Here is a 17,357-nt window from a genome sequence, read left to right on the forward strand (position 1 = left end):
ACCTCGAAGCACAAGACTCGGCATTTCTTGACAAGACCAGGCGCAACCAATTCCGCCTCGATTATGCTACTGCAACCAGCGGGGTACAATCTTTGTCAGTGATTCTCAATCAATTTGCCACATATTCTCCGCAGGTGTCCGGCCCAAAGAAGGAAAAGCTCAGAGTTATGCTGCATTTTCAATCAACAGAAACATCGGCAAAAGAGCTGTATGTAGTATAGTCGGGCCTTACCCTCGACGCTAATGATGCATAGTGCTGCGGGTCAAGCTCCCTAAGCAACCGGACAGTCGACTGCTTTCCAATGGCATGGTGAGGGGTGGGGGACTGTGGTGGACTGGTATATATATCCCTCTCTTGTCTGCCTCCACCGTTTGTTCCCCTCTGCCCAGACTCAAGTCAAACCAACAAATCCAATCAAACAAACCAAACCCACTCACCAAAAATGGCTCCCAAAATCGCCATCGTCTTCGTACGTCCCTCCCCTCCATCCCTCCCCATCCCCTCACTAACCCCCCTCCCCCACTACAGTGGTCCATGTACGGCCACGTCCAAAAACTCGCCGAAGCCGAACTCGCCGGCATCAAAGCCGCCGGCGGCACCGCCGACCTCTACCAGCTCCCCGAAACCCTCCCGCAAGAAGTCCTCACCAAAATGCACGCTCCCCCCAAAGACGCCAACATCCCCGTCCTCGAGGACCCCAAGACCCTCGAGCAGTACGACGCCTTCCTCTTCGGGATTCCGACGCGGTATGGAAATTTCCCGGCCCAGTGGAAGACGTTCTGGGATAAGACGGGTGGGCAGTGGCAGAGTGGTGCGTTTTGGGGGAAGTATGCGGGGTTGTTTGTGGGCACGGCGACGGCGGGTGGGGGCCAGGAGACGACGGCTATGAATGCTATGTCGACTCTTACTCACCACGGTATCATTTATGTGCCGTTGGGTTACAAGCACACCTTTGCGCTGTTGTCGGACTTGTCTGAGGTCCGTGGTGGATCGCCGTGGGGTGCGGGTACTTTCTCGGCAAGTCACATCTAATCTCATCGACCAATACATCACAAGGGATGTTGTACTGACAGATATCTCCCAGGCCGGCGATGGCTCCCGCCAACCTTCCGCCAAGGAACTCGAGCTCGCAACCGCGCAGGGCAAAGCTTTCTACGAGCAAGTCTCCAAGGTCAACTTTGCGTGACTAGATGGCAGTGCCGCTGGAAAGCAGGAGGAAGGGGAGAAGAAGACGTTGGCTGAGCGTCCGGCTGCGGCCAAGACGGAGCCGGCAGCGAGTGCAAGCAATGGTGCTGCTGCTGCTGCGGGTACCGGTTCTGGTGCTGGCGCGGCGACAACTGTACCAGGCAAGGACTTTGCAACGCAACAGAAGCAGGAAGAGGAGAAGGATGCGAAGAAGGGACCTTGTGGGTTGCCGGCGAAGTGTGTTGTTAATTAGTCTTGAATCCACTTTTTCATGAAACTATAACAGAAGACCACCTCAATCTCGACCAAAACAGCCAAATGCGGGGATACATCATACATTGATCCCATCCAACTCCCCTAGAGTCCAACTCCGCCGCCCTTTCCCCGTCCTCAAATCCAGTGCCCAACACTCCCCCACCTTCAACAACTCATCTCTAATATAAACATCATATTTGACGCGCAAACATACTCTGCCCCCTGACCCGACAACCCTCCCTCCTATCTCAGTTCCGGAAAGCCATTGATTGATCCAACTGATTCGAGTCGTGAAGACCTTTTTTCCTTGTGTTTGCAATCTTTTTGCTGTTGAAGGTGCCTGGGTGTAGCGGGGGTCGATCTATACTTGTTCTTTAGCGATGCGTTGGACTTCGTGGGCTGGCAAAGGGTGTGGGAGGGAATCCTTGGGGAGGGGGAATGGAGGTACGCCAGAAAAGTAAGAAATCGTCTGAGTTGCAGTCGGGAGGAGAGACGCTGGGGGTGCCGTCGAAGGGTTTTGTAGGGGCGGATGGAGGAGACGGGGTGGAGGATGGCGAGGAGGGGTGGGGTGGCGATCATGGTTGGGTAAATGAGTGGTGAGAGATGTTTGGTTGTGAGCGGTACCTTGTTGATGGTGAACGCAACGATGAGATTGATCGCTCGCTCCGAGAGAAGTGAAGATGTGGGTTGCTTGTATGTTCCAAGCATAGATCCATGTTGCAAGCTGGAAATACTACAGCGCCGTCGATTAGCAGATGGGTGGCTCATCTTCGACATCTCACACTTATTGGCAGTTCTCTAGGAGACAGATCCATGTACAAGCCGAGAATACGGTACCAGATTGTCGAGGCCAACTCGAAGATTCAACTAAGCATGTCGGTCGCCCTCACTAGACTCGGGTTGTTGTCTGGGGAGAAACCAAGAGGCATAGGGCGAAGGAGACCGGAGACACCTTTGGCAAGCCCGCGTGGACTTCCACGAGTTGGCGAACCGGCACGAGGACAACGCGAGCTGTGACTCTTGTGCCGTACATGTTCAAAGATGCGTGCATTCCCTGGGGCGATGAATTCCCAACATCCCAGAGACGCCCGACATCCGCATCGATATCAGCGGTCAGCCTCACAATGTATACCGAAACCCCACCACCCCCTCGATCACGCACTCTCCCCTCGCCTGCTTCCGATTCATCCTCCACATATACACCGTCGTCGTGACTACACTGCCCACCGTCACCCCCGCCGCCACGAAACAAGTCCACAACCCCGGCCCATATCCTGGAGAATCCTGCGGTCGAAACGCCACGCTTCCAATCACCCCTCCGACCCCTCCTGCGGCGACAATAGTCGCGGCCGTGAAAGCTCGACGCCACTGGCCGACCACATTGTTTGCTTGGTAGGTCATGCTCGCGGGAATGTTGCTGTTCGCGCCGCCGGTGATGAGGAAGGCGCCGAAGTAGCGGACGTAGGGTTGGGAGGCGTACCCGAGGATGGCGATGCCAGTGATTTCGAGGAGGGCGTTGAAGATGAGGACGGGGCCGCGGAGGGTGTATTTGTCGGAGAGGTAGGATTCTGTGAAGCCGAGGAGGAAGGAGAAGGCGTAGCACTGTTTGGATGGAGGTGGAGGTTAGAGACTGCAGGGAGAGCTAAGGGGGGGTTGATTGGATGGATGGCGTACTGGTGCGGTGAGGCATTGGGCTTGCACGACGGAGAAGCCGAGCGTGTTGCGGAGGATGATGGGGAGGAAGTAGGAGACGGCGTAGGTGACGAGGCCGGACAGACCGAAGTTGAGGGCGAAGAACCTGGGCGTTGATTAGCTTGGCATCATGAGTGCGGATATCTGACCGCTGCTTACCAGACTTTCCAGTCCTTGCCTTGGACGAGGTAGTTCTTCAGACTGAACGGGGTGACATGAGCGTCGCCGCGATCCCGTTCAACACGATCGACCATAATCTTGATCTCCTCGCTCGTAAGGAACGACTTGGTCTTGTGGGCGTCTTCGGGAAAGTCGATGAGGAAGGTGTATCCAACGAGAGCAATGATCGCCGTTATAACTCCTTCCATAACGAACTGTAACATGTCAGCCAGGCACCGTACTCTAACCTTGAAATCGTACACTTACAATCCACCTCCACCCCTCCAGTCCTCCGAGGCCATCCATCTGCTGCAACCCATACGCCAACACTCCTCCAAACCCGCCTACACTATTACCGACAAGATAGAAGAACGCATTCCGCTTCGCCACCTCCCGTCTCACATACCACATACTCACGAGAAACAGCGCCGAGGGGAAGAAGCAAGCCTCGAATGCTCCGAGCAGGACTCTCAGCCCAGCTAGCTCGGCCCAATTGTCAACGAACCCGAATCCTAGAACGACCAGTCCAAACGCGAGAGTAATCGCCGCGAGGAAAGGCCGAGGCCCAAGTCTGCGGGCCAGCACCGTAGCAATAGGTTGGAAGAGGACGTAGGTAGGGAAGAAGAGGAGGACGATGATGCTGTAGCGGTTTGTGTTTTCGAAGGCGAGAGTGTCGTCCATACCCGCTATGACGCTGAGGTGGAGATCATTTAGCACGTTTTTCCTGTTTGAACATTGATCGAGACGGGTCGCTCACGCGTTGCTTAGATTGCTGCGGTCGATTTGGTTTACGATGTACATGACCGCGAGCGTGGCGGAGAGGCGTACGTCGACCTTGTGTTTGATCGCTTTCACGCGAGGGTCTTCCCATGGAGGATCGCTCTCTGCCGGCGATGGGTGCTTCTCGGCATGATCGGCGTTGGCGGGGTGCTTTGAGATGTCCATGGCCAGTCGAAAGTGGAGAAAGAGCTGAATTTGGGAGGTGGGGAGGACGACGAGGACAGAAGGAGAGATGGGTTGGAAGTACTGGAACCCTTTGAAAGCGCCGGGCTGGGTTCTGCCAGATCTCCATGGGAATAACGCCGGCACAAGCAGTGACGTGCAAACCTCTGCATCAACATTGCCGCACAAAGGCACATGTCGGCTATCATGCACGTGGCGTGAGTGAACGCGAGTGTCCATCTTGTCGGTCTCGCGAAGTACATCCTCTGTAGCCGTCGACATTGGAGAGTCGCCGCCAAGATGCTCGCGCCATGCTTGCCCGAGGTTGTGAGGTCTCGAGATGCGGAGAAGATCCACCAGTGCTGTTCTGTTGAATGGTTGCTTCCATCACAGTGCGGCAGGCGATAGCGCAGTGCCCGAGATTGTACGAAGTGGTTCTCCATTATTCTCGAGCTTTCTTTGGAGCGGAGTGTGTCGTTGTTTGAGATTGTTAGGTTTGTGGACCCAATGAGCTTTTGTGTGCTGATTTCGTGTCCGGGAATGGCTTTGTCGTGCTGCAAGGGCGGTGAAGATGAGGTGCTGTTTGAGCCGCACCCATAGAAGCAGAATGCGGGACTGGCACAGACTTTATTCGTGCGCGGGTTCAAAATTCTTCCTCCGCTATGAGCATATCCCCCTCCTCGGATTCAGACGACCCGTCCGATGATGCCGTAGATGCGCTTCGCTTGTGCTGGTCAGAGTGGGAGCGGCGCTGTTCAGGAAGCGGGCAATTGATGTCCTGATCCCAGGTGGAAACCAGGACGCACTCGAGGTCTGGCTTGCAGACAGTGCTCTCCACTTCTGCAGGCGCAATTGCAAACGGAAGAGCATCAGCCAGCGTGGCGTTGAACGCTTCATACTGCGCTTTTGTAAAGAGCCAGAGCACAATATCTTCGATCTCGGAGGCTCTGTTCGTCAACCGCACCGACCGTTCAAGGTAGTGGAGCAGAGTATAATGATCCATGCCGATTTCGAGGTGGTTCATGATCAAACTGGCGATGCTGGCGCCTGAGCGGAAATTATTGTGCATTATCCGCTCGAGTCGTTCTGCCAGGAGCTCCTCGAGTTTTGCGTCGTAGGCGGTCCGCACGTCTTCGTCCATGATCGAGCTCGTGTTGTCGCTGCTGTTCGGTATGTCTGACATGGCGGGAATGTTGGAACCGAGTGGGTGGTAAGGTTGATGACGGTATGGCGTTGATGGAGAATGATCTTGTTGCTGGGAGGGCTTGTCCTTGGGAAATTATGAAGGTGGCGATTATCGGAGCGTGATGTGCTTCCTTGGTTGTTTGAAGTGATGTGTCGTATGTTTGAAATATTGTTGTGTCGTTGTTGAAGCTGCAACTTGGTGGAGTGAAGAGCGACCAAAAAGCCAATTCTTCAACAAGGTGATGAAGCCGCTAAGGAGATGGAGGTTTTGTGTTTTCGACTTAGGCTTTTGTTTGTCGTGGTTCGAAAACAATGGAATTCGTTTTCTTGCTGACTAGCGCGCCAGCACCCCCTTTTCACAACTTGCCCCTCTCCTCCCTAACCGTCACACCCCTCGCTCTCCCCGCCTCCCGATCCCCACTCTTCAACACCCGTCTCAACAATTTCCCCGTCGGACTCTTCGGCACACTCTCCGCAAACTCCAATTCCAGTAACCATTTATACCGACTCTTCCTCTCTTTGACCCAAGCCAGTAATTCCCTTCCCAGCTCCGCACTGGGTGTGTGGCCGGGTTGCAACACGACGTAGGCTTTGGGTTTTTCACCCGAGTAGGCGTCGGGAATGCCGAGCACTGCGACGTCGGAGACGGAAGGGTGGCCTTGGAGGACGTCTTCGAGTTCGGCCGGGGGGACTTGTTGGCCGCGGACTTTTATCATCTAGGTGGGGGAAAGGTTAGTGGTGGTTCATGTGTTAGGCTGTCGATACCCTGCAGACAGAGTCCGGAAAGACATGCTCGGGCTCAGCTGCAGGTCCTTTGCCCTTCAATACTCACCTCCTTAATCCGATCCACAATATGAATCATCCCCTCCGCATCAAAAAACCCCACATCCCCCGTATGAAACCACCCTTCCGCATCAAACGTCTCCCTCGTACTCGCTTCATTATCCAAGTACCCCATCGCAATTTGAGGTCCTTTTGCGCAAATCTCGCCCACCCCATCCACTCCCATCTCCACACTTGGATCCTCCAGCGATAAAACTTTGGCCATCGTGTTGGCACACAACTTACCCCCCGTGTGAGCGTACTTGTATTCGTAATGCGTGGGCGGATGGCAGGTGATGCAAGCGGTGGACTCGGTAGCGCCGTAGCCCTGCCTGAACCCGGTGCTGGGGAATTTAGCGTGTAGAAGGGCGATGATTTCGGGAGGGGTGGGGGCTGAGCCGGAAGACCAGCGGCGAACGATAGGGAGGAGGGAAGGGAGGTATTTGTCGACGATGGGGTCGCGGACGAGCCGGATGACAATCGGGGGTACGAGGATGAGTTCGCGGATGTTGTGGGAGATGATGGTTTGCAGCATGGTTTCGAGGTTGAAGGAGGGAAGCATGATGGAGTCGCCGGAGAGGAAGACGGGGTAGTGGATGTAGCGGACTAGACCGGTGATGTGAAAGAGCGGGGTGACGGCGAAGGCTTGGAGGCGTTCGTTGGGTTCGATGACTTGCATTTGGCGGAGTTGGTGGCATTGGGCGATGATGTTGTGGTAGGAGAGCATGACGGCTTTGGGGAGGCCGGTTGTGCCGGAGGAGAAGTTGAGGTAGGCGCAGATGGTTTTATTGGTTTGATTGGGTGGGATGGAGAACGGGGGGTGGGGTGTGAGTGTTGAGCCGTGGGATATGAGCTCGTGAATTGTGGTGAAGCCTGATCGTTTGCCTTCGAGGAGGAAGATGTTGGATGCGGGTAGATTGACGTTTTTGGCTGCTTCCAAGGCGACGTCGAGAGATGCGGGTAATGTAAAGAGGAATTTTGTCTTTGCCGTTTTGAGTGCATGGGTCATCTCGTCTGCATTGTAGCCGGATGATGCGCCGTTGATGCGTCCTCCTGCTCTGATCGTAGCCCAGAGAGCGACAGGATACCAGATTGTATTCGTTGCGAATAACGATACTGTATCGCCGGGTTGGAGGCCATTCTGGATGAGAGCACTGCTCAGTTGGGTTGATTTCTGCTTGACGGCTTCGTAGTCGATGGACTCTTTCGTGACGGCATTTTCGTATTTGCCATTTGGTAGGTGTGGTTGTTCAAAGACCCATTCCCATGTTGTCACATTTGTTGGAACTGACTCAGGCGTTAGGTTCATGTCTTCCTTCACATCGACGGCTCTGCACTTACTGTCGAGTTCCGGATGATCCGACTTCCAGAGCATCGTGTCGATGTAGGACCTTCCGATCGATCTTCTCGACTAAAATCTAACAGTCTCACCGCAATGTCCAACAGTGGGTTCGACGAATATCGTTCGAACAACAGGGATGTGTTGTTCACGACCGGATAATCGTTTAGACTGTACGCGGAGAGCCGAGGCTGGGATGGTGCCGACTTCCGGACGGACTGCAGTCCGACTACCTCGAAATAAGGGTGTCTTTGCAATGGCCCTACAGAGAATGTCGTGACTCGTGATGAGACCTTTTGCAGTTCTCATGATGGAAGAGGCACATCTGTTTCGACAAGCGAAATGTGCTGCTGGAGCATGACCTGTACGGAATTGTCATATGTGTTCCGTCTTCTTGAAGCCATGACAGTGAGATGCCTCTTTGAGATGAATCAAGGGCAAGAGTGAACGCGTCTCACTGTACCAGTCGTGAAGTTCACCAGAGTCAAGCCAGACATTGGCTGAGACTTGGTCGGATTGCAGTTGTCGCGTGGTGTTTTGAGACAGGACACGGCATAGGAGGTAGTTCGCAGGGCGGAGCGTGAGTTTATGCTCTTGAGATGCTCGATGAACACGCGGACAGGTCGGAGTGGGTGGCCAGCTGTGGTCGTAGGCAGATGCGGTTTCGAGCCTTGCTGCCTTTGTGCTGCGTACCATTAAAGTCGGAGCAGTAGTCGTCGGCATTCTTGACCTTAATTGTTGTCGGATGGCAGATCTCGATGGCGGAATCGTCGCGTGAAGGATGCGACGAAAGCTTTAACCAATTCACGGTCAAGCTGTCCATCAAGATGTGCTTGCATGACTCGAAAACTGGGGGATACCTCCACGGACATTAGGGTAAACGGCAGAGCTGGTGAGCAGGGTCTATGAGAGGATCGTAGGAAGCATGGTGGAAATGGTTCCACTGTTTCAATTCTTCGTGAAGCAGCGATACTTTGAGCTTACCATGCGAGTCCACGACCGCTCATCAACAAGTCGAGATCAGGGTTTGATATGGCGGCCGGTAAACATGTTTGACAGGGTCAGTGTGAGGCTCCACCTTTGACACTGACGGGAGCATCGGTCATTTACTGTCGGTGCGTCGTCTGTCGGGTGATGTTTGTGCTGTAAGGCTGCGTTGTGGTCTTCGAGGGAGACATGGCTTTCAGGAAGTCGGAAAGGTACGAAGTCATCAAGAGATGTCTTACTGGCCCCAGAGACCGCTCTTGGCGCGGCGTCCAGACTTCTCCCAAAGGATGGTGGAGAACAGAGGGATGTACAGTATGATCTAGAACCTGGCGGTGATGTACCTGTGGCCCTGTGTGCTGGGAACTCGTGCGCAGGAGATCTGGAGAATGGCGTATATGGAGGTGCAGTCCTCGAGCGCAGTCGATGCCTTATATGGCAGAGCGGCAGTGGTGGTTATGGAGATCAAAGGCTGGGCAAACTTCAAGGGAGCTTCCCCAGCGCCGATCGTGTTGGTGGAGTGCAGAATTTATGCCTCGGTCCTTTTCATCTTACAGTAGAACTATAGCAGGGCAGAGCAGAGCAGGCAGGCAGAATTGTCGGGCGGCCCCGGAAGCAAACGAAAGCTACGTACAAGCCTCTTGGAAGTGTACATCGTATCGTCGTGGATTGGATGTGTGACGATGCTTGGATGATGCAGGAGAAGCTGTTCCTTGTAGTAACGTCTCGGTCTTGGTGCATCCTGTGATCTTGCCTTGCATAACCCCAGAAATTGGCACCGTGGCTGGCGGGTGGAGAGAGGTAGGACTAGAGGTCGAGCTTCGTTCCAGACACTGCCAACGGTCCCGCACGTTCGACAATCCTCAATAACACCACCAGCACTTCACCACCCGCCTATTTCCCAGACCCATCATACGTGCTTGAGACGAGTTCAACCCCCCGGAGAGCGCTCTGTCACCTCCGTGAGCGATGTGCGCGCACTGCGCCCCGTAAGAGCTTGACATCCGCCGACCACGCAATCCGATCCGCCATGGACCAGCCCCGCGAGCGTCCGCTGGCCGTGGCCATCACGCCCAACGACGGCAGCGCGCAACTGGTCACACCCACGAGCAACACTCCGGTCAGCGCTGGCAACAATGGTGGTCAATCTGGCGCCGCTGCGCCCAAGGATCAGATGCCTGGCCACCCATCATTCCGACGACAAAGAGCATCGCGAGCCTGCGAGGTGGGTTTCACACAGAGAACATCACATCTCATACACAGTACTAATAAACATCGCAGACTTGCCATGCCCGGAAGGTATGTCCCGCGCGAGAGTCACCGATCACGCACCACATGCACAGTCCGAATAACATTCATGCAGGTCCGCTGCGATGCCGCTAGTCTCGGAGTGCCGTGCACCAACTGCGTCGCCTTTTCCATCGAATGCAAGATCCCGGCGCCAAAGAGGAAGAAGACAGGAGGGAAGAAGGATAACGACAGGTGGGTGATGGAGGATGCAATAGCGGTGAGGACAAGTGCTGTGCTGACGAAACGTACGGCAGTGAACCTATAGATTCCCAGGCAGACGACGATCGATCACCAGCAGTCGCGAATGATGCTTTTCCAGGACGAGGAGAGATGGTCATGACACGCGACATTCCCCCAGAGAAGATTGGTATGAATACTTCCGCGGGTATGCCCAAGACGGAAGGCTCGGACGCGTACTATGCGAGCCAACAAGCCTCCAACGGAACCTACGCACAGTACATGAAACCAAAGTTTGCACGAGCACCCATCAAGGAAGCTGGACGTGTGGCATATCTTGGCGAGTCTTCGAATTTGTCCCTACTGGTTCAGGATCGTCTCGGAGCGACTGATGTAGTTCACTACCCCTTACCGGAGAATGTCCGCGGTGCTCGAGCACGGATCAACGAACTCGATAATGTCGAGATTGACATCCTTCACCAAAGAGGAGCCTTTCTCCTCCCACCGCGACAACTATGCGACGAACTGGTCGATGCATTCTTCACTTGGATCGCGCCGGTTGTGCCTGTCATCAATCGCAGCAAGTTCATGCGACGATATCGAGACACGAAGAACCCGCCCTCTCTGCTTCTACTCCAGGCAATTCTGCTGGCAGGATCGCGAGTCTGCAGCAATCCGCAGCTGATGGACGCCAACGGCTCCACGACACCCGCGGCCATGACGTTTTACAAACGAGCCAAAGCGCTCTACGACGCTAATTACGAGGACGATCGCGTGACCATTGTTCAAGCACTGATTTTAATGGGTTGGTATTGGGAAGGACCAGAGGGTAAGGGACTAGCACCACCAGACGCATCCGTTATGCACCTTCAGTCTGACGTGGCTGCAGACGTGACGAAAAACGTCTTTTACTGGAGCAGAGTTGCCGTTATTGTTGCGCAAGGCTCAGGCATGCACAGAAGGTGAGATGAGCAAACTTGCTATTTCCCAATCAGCGCTGACCATATTTCTCAGTGTGGAGCAATCACAGCTCAGCAAAGCGGACAAGAGACTCTGGAAACGAATATGGTGGACACTGTTCACCCGCGATCGTTCCGTCGCTGTCGCTCTCGGCCGCCCCGTCTCCATCAACATTGACGATTCCGATGTTGAGATGGTCACCGAGGACGATTTCATCGACGACGAACCCGACCGACCGGCAGAATTCCCACCAGATCCCACTCACGTCCACTTCTTCCTCAACTACGTCAAGCTGTGCGAGATTATGGGTCTTGTGCTCTCTCAACAGTACTCTGTGGCGAAAAAGGAACGGCGCAACAATGCGCTCGACCTGACGCACAGCGATATGGCACTTGCAGACTGGCTTCAGAATTGTCCTCCAGAAGTGCGGTGGGAGCCGCAACGTCACCACTTCTGGTCCGCTCTTCTTCAGTCAAACTACTAGTGTGTATTACAGATTGAACGATTGCGGGCGACGACTGACATCTCGTAGCACCATCTTGTGTCTTCTACACAGAGCTCACATGCCACCAGCAGGGGCTGTTGATGCTCGACCAATGAACGGCTACCCCGAAGAGACCGCCTACCCATCCCGAGGCATTGCCTACCAAGCCGCCGCGATGATCACCTCGATCATCGAAACGTTACAGAAGCACGATCAACTTCGATACACGCCTGCATTCATGTAAGCTACACAGACCTGGTCACCAACCGCGTGTTCGACGTTACTGACAGCGGATGCAGTGTTTACAGTTTATTCTCCGCGTTGATCATGCATGTCTACCAGATGCGCTCGTCCAGTCAGACGATCGTGTCGGCTACACAAGCACGGCTGACGATCTGCATGAACGCGCTCAAGGATGTTTCCAAGGTCTGGCTGGTGGCCAAGATGGTGCACACTCTGTTTGAATCCATCCTCGGAAATAAAGCTCTCGAAGAGCGGTTGCAGAAAGCAGCAGGCAGGCGGCACGCCAAAAACAAGCCCAGCACCACACAACGAAGGCCGGGCAACAATCCCGCCAACACGGATGGACCTGACGCGCAGAAGCGTAAGTTTGATGACATGGAAATGGGTTACTCAAACGGACCTCCTGCCCCGCAAATGTCGTACGAACGATCGCGGCCGCAGTCACCGGTTCTGTCGCCTTCACAAGGCATCCCATCGGGTACACAGGCTCCCGACATGCATCAACTACCCAACATCGCCGCTAGCAGTCCCGTGATCCGACAGGGTAATGATGCGTTCATGGGCCGATCACGACCTCACACTCGGCCCGGTTCACCCTTCAATGGCTTCTCCATCCCCGGCACACCACCCGACTTCTTCCTGCACACGCGGGGCTCGCCCAAGATCTCCGAGGATCTGTGGCAGAATTACCAACCCGACCAGCTCTTCCCTCCAGAGGCCAACTCCCTCTTCCCTGTCGTCACCAACAGTCCCGTTCAAAACATGGTCGATCCCGCACTTCGTGGAAACATCGGTCAACCACAATTCAATCCTCAACATCTTCAAAGTCCATCACAACTCCACGCTGGTCACATGCCCAACATGGTCGACGGCAGCACCGTTCAGCCGATGGACTACCACCACGATGCGGCGGCGTGGACATCGATGAACCAGGCGAATACGGCACGGCCGGATGATGTGTGGAGTAATTCTTCTTCTACAACCGGCGGTCCGATCGTGCCGACGACGTTGAATGTGGGGGATTGGTTCGAGTTTTTTGGGATTCAGAATGCGGGGGATTTGAATGGGTTGAATGGATTGAATGGCGCTTCGAATGGGTACGGTTGAGAGTGAGATTGAGGGATGGAGCATTCTAAAAATTTGATGGGGTAAGGAGGAGTTTGGGAGCGAACGGGTGGCATGTTTGTACGATGATAGGAGCAGGAGTTTCGGGAATGGCATGGATTTGGGTGAGAGGAGGAGGAGGGGGAGTTTTGGGACCAAAGCAGTGGCCCGTGGCGGCGTCTTATCTGACAGATTCCCACACGCATGAGCATGAGATCATGTATTTCCGAGAAGGACAGAAAAAGTATAGGTTTATGATGCATTTTCATGATGAGAGTCGAGGGATATGTGTTGGCGCTCGGTAGATAGCTGTTAGCATATGACTACCGCATCGAGTCGTGCCCGTTTTCAAGCCAAGCTCATGTGCATTGTTCGGCGATGATGCATGAGATGCAGGTCCTCGAATAGTTCATGTACGTTCTGCGCGTTCAGGGGATGGCATGGGGTGTTGAGGGTGAATATGCTCGACTGCAATGTCAGCTGCAAGCCCGAGGATTTCACCCACAGCATGAGGTGGCCAGCTCAGCTCGCGTCATTTATTCCGAGCTCAACAATCCTTCCGACCATCACATTTACTTAATGGACGACCTGAGCTGGACACCATCGGAAAAGAAAGCAAGCAAATCACATCTGCCGCTTGCTCGGAGAAACGTCAACTCGAAGGACAGGTCAAGATTTCACTGCCAATTGGATACGAGTTTTGAGGAGTACAACGTCGATTACCCTAAGGAGGAAACAATCCTACCGGAAAGCGACAACCCTAAGAACGAACGACCGGACAAAAGCAGCACGGCATCGCGGAGAAAGCATTTGATTTTGTTCGCTTGCTCAGAACAAAGGTGTAACTCGAGAATAGATCAGAAGAAGACACTGCCGAAAGGATACGAGTTTTGAGGAGCTCGTAGATAACCTTAGGGGAGAGCAACAACCCTAACGGAGAACGATAACCCTAACCGACAACTTCCTCAACCACGACCATCCACTGGACCAGAAAGATTGCAACTCGAGCGCAGATTCCAGACACCATAGATACCATCCGGACGCAACTCTTGAGGCCCACATCCGCAACCCCAACGAAACCACCAAACCTAAACAAAACCACCAGCCCTCCCAACCACTCCCTCAACACACATCCTTCCTCCCTCACCATGCCCCCCTCCCTAACAACCCACCTCCTCTCCCTCACCCCATCCCACCTGCACACCGCAACAACCCACCCCTTCCTCCTCGCCGCCGCGACCTCCACCCTCCCCCCTTCAATCCTCACAACCTGGCTCGCCCAAGACCGCCTCTACGCCCTCTCCTACCCCTCTTTCATCGGCTCCATCCTCTCCTCCTTGCCCCTTCCCTCCCACCCTTCCCGCTCTACGTCATTGGAGTGGAGGGTAGCGGACGTGTTGATCGATGCGTTGGCGAATATTAGGAGAGAGATCGGGATGTTCGAGGAGGTAGCGAGGCAGGAAGGATGGGAAGCGGAGGTGTGTGGCGGGGAAGTGGAGGAGGGCACGGCGACGAGATGTTATCGGGATTTGTTCGCGGGTGCGACGGGTGGTGCAAAAGGGTGGGTGGTGGGGTTGGTGGTGTTGTGGGCTACGGAGGAGTGTTATTTACGGGCGTGGAAGTTTGCCAAATCGCATTGCGTTGCGCAGAAGGGGGAAGGTGATGCTGGGCAGGATGTCATGGCCAGGGTCTTCATTCCCAATTGGAGCTCGGAGGAGTTCGAGGGGTTTGTGGGGCGGTTGAGGGGGTTGGTGGATGAAGTTGGAGTTGAGGAGGGAGGGTGGGTGTGGAGGGAGTGTGAGAGGGCTTGGAGGCAGGTTGTGTGGATTGAGAGTATTTTTTGGCCGGATGTGGAGGGGAGTGGTCAGACAGTGGGAGAGGAGGTGGGAGGGGAGGTGAAGGGTCAAGGAGAGATCGCAAAGGAGGGCACGAAGGCGGATTCCGTGCAATGAAGAATTGGGGCAATGTGTTTTTACAGCAACTCGGAGGAGCTCTGGAACGTCTGCAGCAAGACCAGAACGTCGAAAGGCGATCTCAGAGAGTATACTCACTGCACGGTTCGCTGCCTGATCAGCTCACATCGTATGCCTAGCCTTTTCATCTCCAACATGCCTTCCCTGCCACCATCCGCATAGTCGTCCATCGCTATCCTCGCCTTTGCCTATACTTTTACAACCCTCTGCTAGCACACTCTCCCCAGAACACCAACAAACGCCACAGCTTCTTCACCAACAGCGGCGCCTCATCCTCCAGAGGTCCCGTGAGCTCCTCCTCCATGACCTCCGGCTTCTTCTGATCCATGATACCCTGGATAATCTCATCCACAAGGAAGTCTTCCTGCACACCCAAGTAGTCCACGATCTTCTTCTCGATGAACGGTTTGATCTGCTCATCCACAAGGCTGCGAGACAGAGACTTCCACTTGATCTGCTGAGCATACAGCGCCGTCGAATCTGTCGGGATCTCCGTTGCGAGCTGCTGGCGCGCTTCGCCCTTTTCTTCTTCCGTGAGATCGGCGCCAGAGATGGGCACGGTAGAGGTGTCTTGCAGAGTCTTGAGTTCGAGACGCCTCGTACCTGCTGCCGCAGCATCTTCTTCGTCTTCGAGCAGACCTTCAATGTCTGCAAACGCACGCTTGATGGCCGGCTGCTGCTGTTTCGTCTTAGCTGCCGCTGCAGATCCCAAGCTAAATTTGAGACCTCCGAAACCTGCTGCTGGAGCTTGCTCGCGTTCAGCACCCTTGGTACCCAAATCGCTGCCCATAGAGTCGAGGAAGCTATTCGCCTGGCCTTGAGCTTCCGCCTCATGTCGACGCTGATCAGCCTTCTCTCTCTCCTCCGCTCTCCGGTCGTGGTCGTCATCTCGGCGTTCCGTATCGCGAGGTGCCTCGCGATTGCGAAGCCAAACGGAGCGATCCTTGTAGTACAATTCCTTCCGGATATCAGCTTGTTCGTCGTCGTTCCAATTTGCCAGCCGGGCGAGCATATCCTCTCGAGCTCGCGCAAAGTTCCTTTCCTCATCATCCTGGCGCTTGCGCTCGCGGTCGGCAGCCGCCCGGCGAGAGCGCTCTTTCGCCTGCCATTTTTGCACTTGACTTTCATGATGTGCGTCGAGTTCGGCGTTCTTCTTTGCCTCTCGTCTGCGCTCCAGCTCATCGTCTGACTCCTCTGCATCGTCATCCTCGCGGTTGATAGATACATGAGTACCGGCGCCATTGGGTCCTACACCAGGAACGAACACCACACCGTTGACGTAGTCGCTTGGAAGCTGTGCGCCTCGGAAGCCCTTCGGACCAGATGGAGCACCTGACACACCATGTGTTCCACGAGGGCCGCTAGGAATTCGGCCGGCACCAGCGGAAGGTGGAGGAGACGCCTGCCGGTTCGCTCGAGCTGCAGCAGTCGCACGATTACGCTCGTTCTGCTCCATTTCTTCCTCGCGGCGGAGTCGTTCGATATCTCTTCGGTTGGACCGATCGCGGAAGTTCTTGATCTCTTCAGCAACAGTTGCGCGCATCTCCGCAGGGATGTCGGCCAGGTCGTCTTCGAGAGTGCTTGTTGGAATGTTTATGACTTCGGCTGAGTTCCCGTTGGTCTCTCCCATCACCACATCCCCATCATGATGTCCATTCACGCCGTTGACTGCAGCGCTCTTGGCTAGAGTTGCAATGACCGATCTGAGATCCTCTTTGCAGCCGTCGATTCGGAATTGTCGCGCATCGTCGTCCTCCTTTACACGACCTTTCCACTCTTCAATGTATTTCTTGCTAGCGTCGTCCACGACCAGCAGAAGCTTTGTCTTCTTGACCTCTTCCTCAGCGTCCTCATCCTTCTGTGCCGACCCATCCGCGTTGAAAAGAGGCACTTCGACATCTTGATAGATCTCGCTCGCCGCTTCCAGACTCTCCACATCTTCGTACTCCGCAAATCCAAACTTGCACCTCTTGTCGTCTGCGTCCCGTGCGCGTGTCCACCTTCGTAGCTTGCCCGCGCACCGCAGAATGGCCTCGAGCTGATCGTCATTCGGCGCGCCTTCAGTGAGACCACCGATGAAAACCGTGCGCGCAACCTCTTCTCGTGTGGGTGGTTGGAGAGCAAGCATATTGTCGCGAACCTGCTGTCTCTCGCGATCCAGATTTCTTGGACCACGATCGTTGTCCATGCCGAGTCCCATTCTGCCCCGATTGCCCATGTTATCGTTGCCTCCTCGGTCGCCTCTTCCACCGCGATCGCCGCCATTTCTGTTGTCTGGAGGACCGCCAGCTCTTGGTCCATCAACACCCAAACGAATCACCGGAGCGTTGAAGTTGATGCCAGGCATGTTCGGCGCTTGGAATGGCGCAGACATGCCGCCGGGAGACTGTGAGGGCATGCCAGGAGCGACATTATCGAAGCCTGGCGGAGCGCCGAATCCAGGCGGCGCTCCTCCTGGTGGGAATTGGCCATACGAGCCCGGTGGGCCGTAGTACGCCATGGTGGTGTTTCGTGTCGCGAATCAGAAGTGAAAGATGCTGTCAAGTGGTATGAGCGGATGCA

At 54.9% G+C, this 17,357-nt stretch overlaps 7 protein-coding genes across 7 annotated transcripts; 3 read left to right on the forward strand and 4 right to left on the reverse strand.

Moving 5' to 3' along the window:
- Positions 1-367: 367 nt before the first annotated feature.
- On the forward strand, positions 368-1,353 carry MYCGRDRAFT_104294 (uncharacterized protein; the record flags this gene model as incomplete). The annotated part of the gene is made up of 3 exons (XM_003853083.1): positions 368-470; positions 530-1,018; positions 1,086-1,353. The coding sequence occupies 3 exons, from the start codon at positions 444-446 to the stop codon at positions 1,185-1,187; spliced, it is 618 nt and encodes a 205-aa protein (XP_003853131.1).
- A 1,207-nt stretch (positions 1,354-2,560) lies between these two features.
- On the reverse strand, positions 2,561-4,237 carry MYCGRDRAFT_41214 (uncharacterized protein; the record flags this gene model as incomplete). Its single annotated transcript, XM_003853204.1, has 5 exons — positions 2,561-3,043; positions 3,116-3,239; positions 3,293-3,507; positions 3,560-3,986; positions 4,050-4,237. 5 exons carry the CDS (start codon positions 4,235-4,237, stop codon positions 2,561-2,563), a joined length of 1,437 nt encoding a protein of 478 aa, XP_003853252.1.
- A 640-nt stretch (positions 4,238-4,877) lies between these two features.
- MYCGRDRAFT_92832 (uncharacterized protein) lies at positions 4,878-5,417 on the reverse strand (the record flags this gene model as incomplete). The annotated part of the gene is made up of 1 exon (XM_003853203.1): positions 4,878-5,417. The coding sequence occupies one exon, from the start codon at positions 5,415-5,417 to the stop codon at positions 4,878-4,880; it is 540 nt and encodes a 179-aa protein (XP_003853251.1).
- Positions 5,418-5,775: 358 nt separating this feature from the next.
- MYCGRDRAFT_40002 (uncharacterized protein) lies at positions 5,776-7,550 on the reverse strand (the record flags this gene model as incomplete). The annotated part of the gene is made up of 2 exons (XM_003853202.1): positions 5,776-6,135; positions 6,252-7,550. The coding sequence occupies 2 exons, from the start codon at positions 7,548-7,550 to the stop codon at positions 5,776-5,778; spliced, it is 1,659 nt and encodes a 552-aa protein (XP_003853250.1).
- Positions 7,551-9,594: 2,044 nt separating this feature from the next.
- MYCGRDRAFT_92834 (uncharacterized protein) lies at positions 9,595-12,825 on the forward strand (the record flags this gene model as incomplete). Its single annotated transcript, XM_003853084.1, has 7 exons — positions 9,595-9,789; positions 9,846-9,863; positions 9,928-10,071; positions 10,128-10,993; positions 11,046-11,474; positions 11,524-11,715; positions 11,775-12,825. The coding sequence occupies 7 exons, from the start codon at positions 9,595-9,597 to the stop codon at positions 12,823-12,825; spliced, it is 2,895 nt and encodes a 964-aa protein (XP_003853132.1).
- Positions 12,826-13,982: 1,157 nt separating this feature from the next.
- MYCGRDRAFT_17862 (uncharacterized protein) lies at positions 13,983-14,678 on the forward strand (the record flags this gene model as incomplete). The annotated part of the gene is made up of 1 exon (XM_003853085.1): positions 13,983-14,678. A coding segment is annotated over one exon (696 nt), but the record flags the coding sequence as incomplete, so codon positions are not given.
- Positions 14,679-14,991: 313 nt separating this feature from the next.
- On the reverse strand, positions 14,992-17,142 carry MYCGRDRAFT_41185 (uncharacterized protein; the record flags this gene model as incomplete). Its single annotated transcript, XM_003853201.1, has 1 exon — positions 14,992-17,142. One exon carries the CDS (start codon positions 17,140-17,142, stop codon positions 14,992-14,994), a length of 2,151 nt encoding a protein of 716 aa, XP_003853249.1.
- Between the last annotated feature and the right edge of the window lie 215 nt (positions 17,143-17,357).

The sequence above is a fragment of the Zymoseptoria tritici genome, chromosome 4, assembly GCF_000219625.1.
Source record: "Zymoseptoria tritici IPO323 chromosome 4, whole genome shotgun sequence".
In the NCBI taxonomy this organism is placed as follows: Eukaryota; Fungi; Ascomycota; class Dothideomycetes; order Mycosphaerellales; family Mycosphaerellaceae; genus Zymoseptoria; species Zymoseptoria tritici.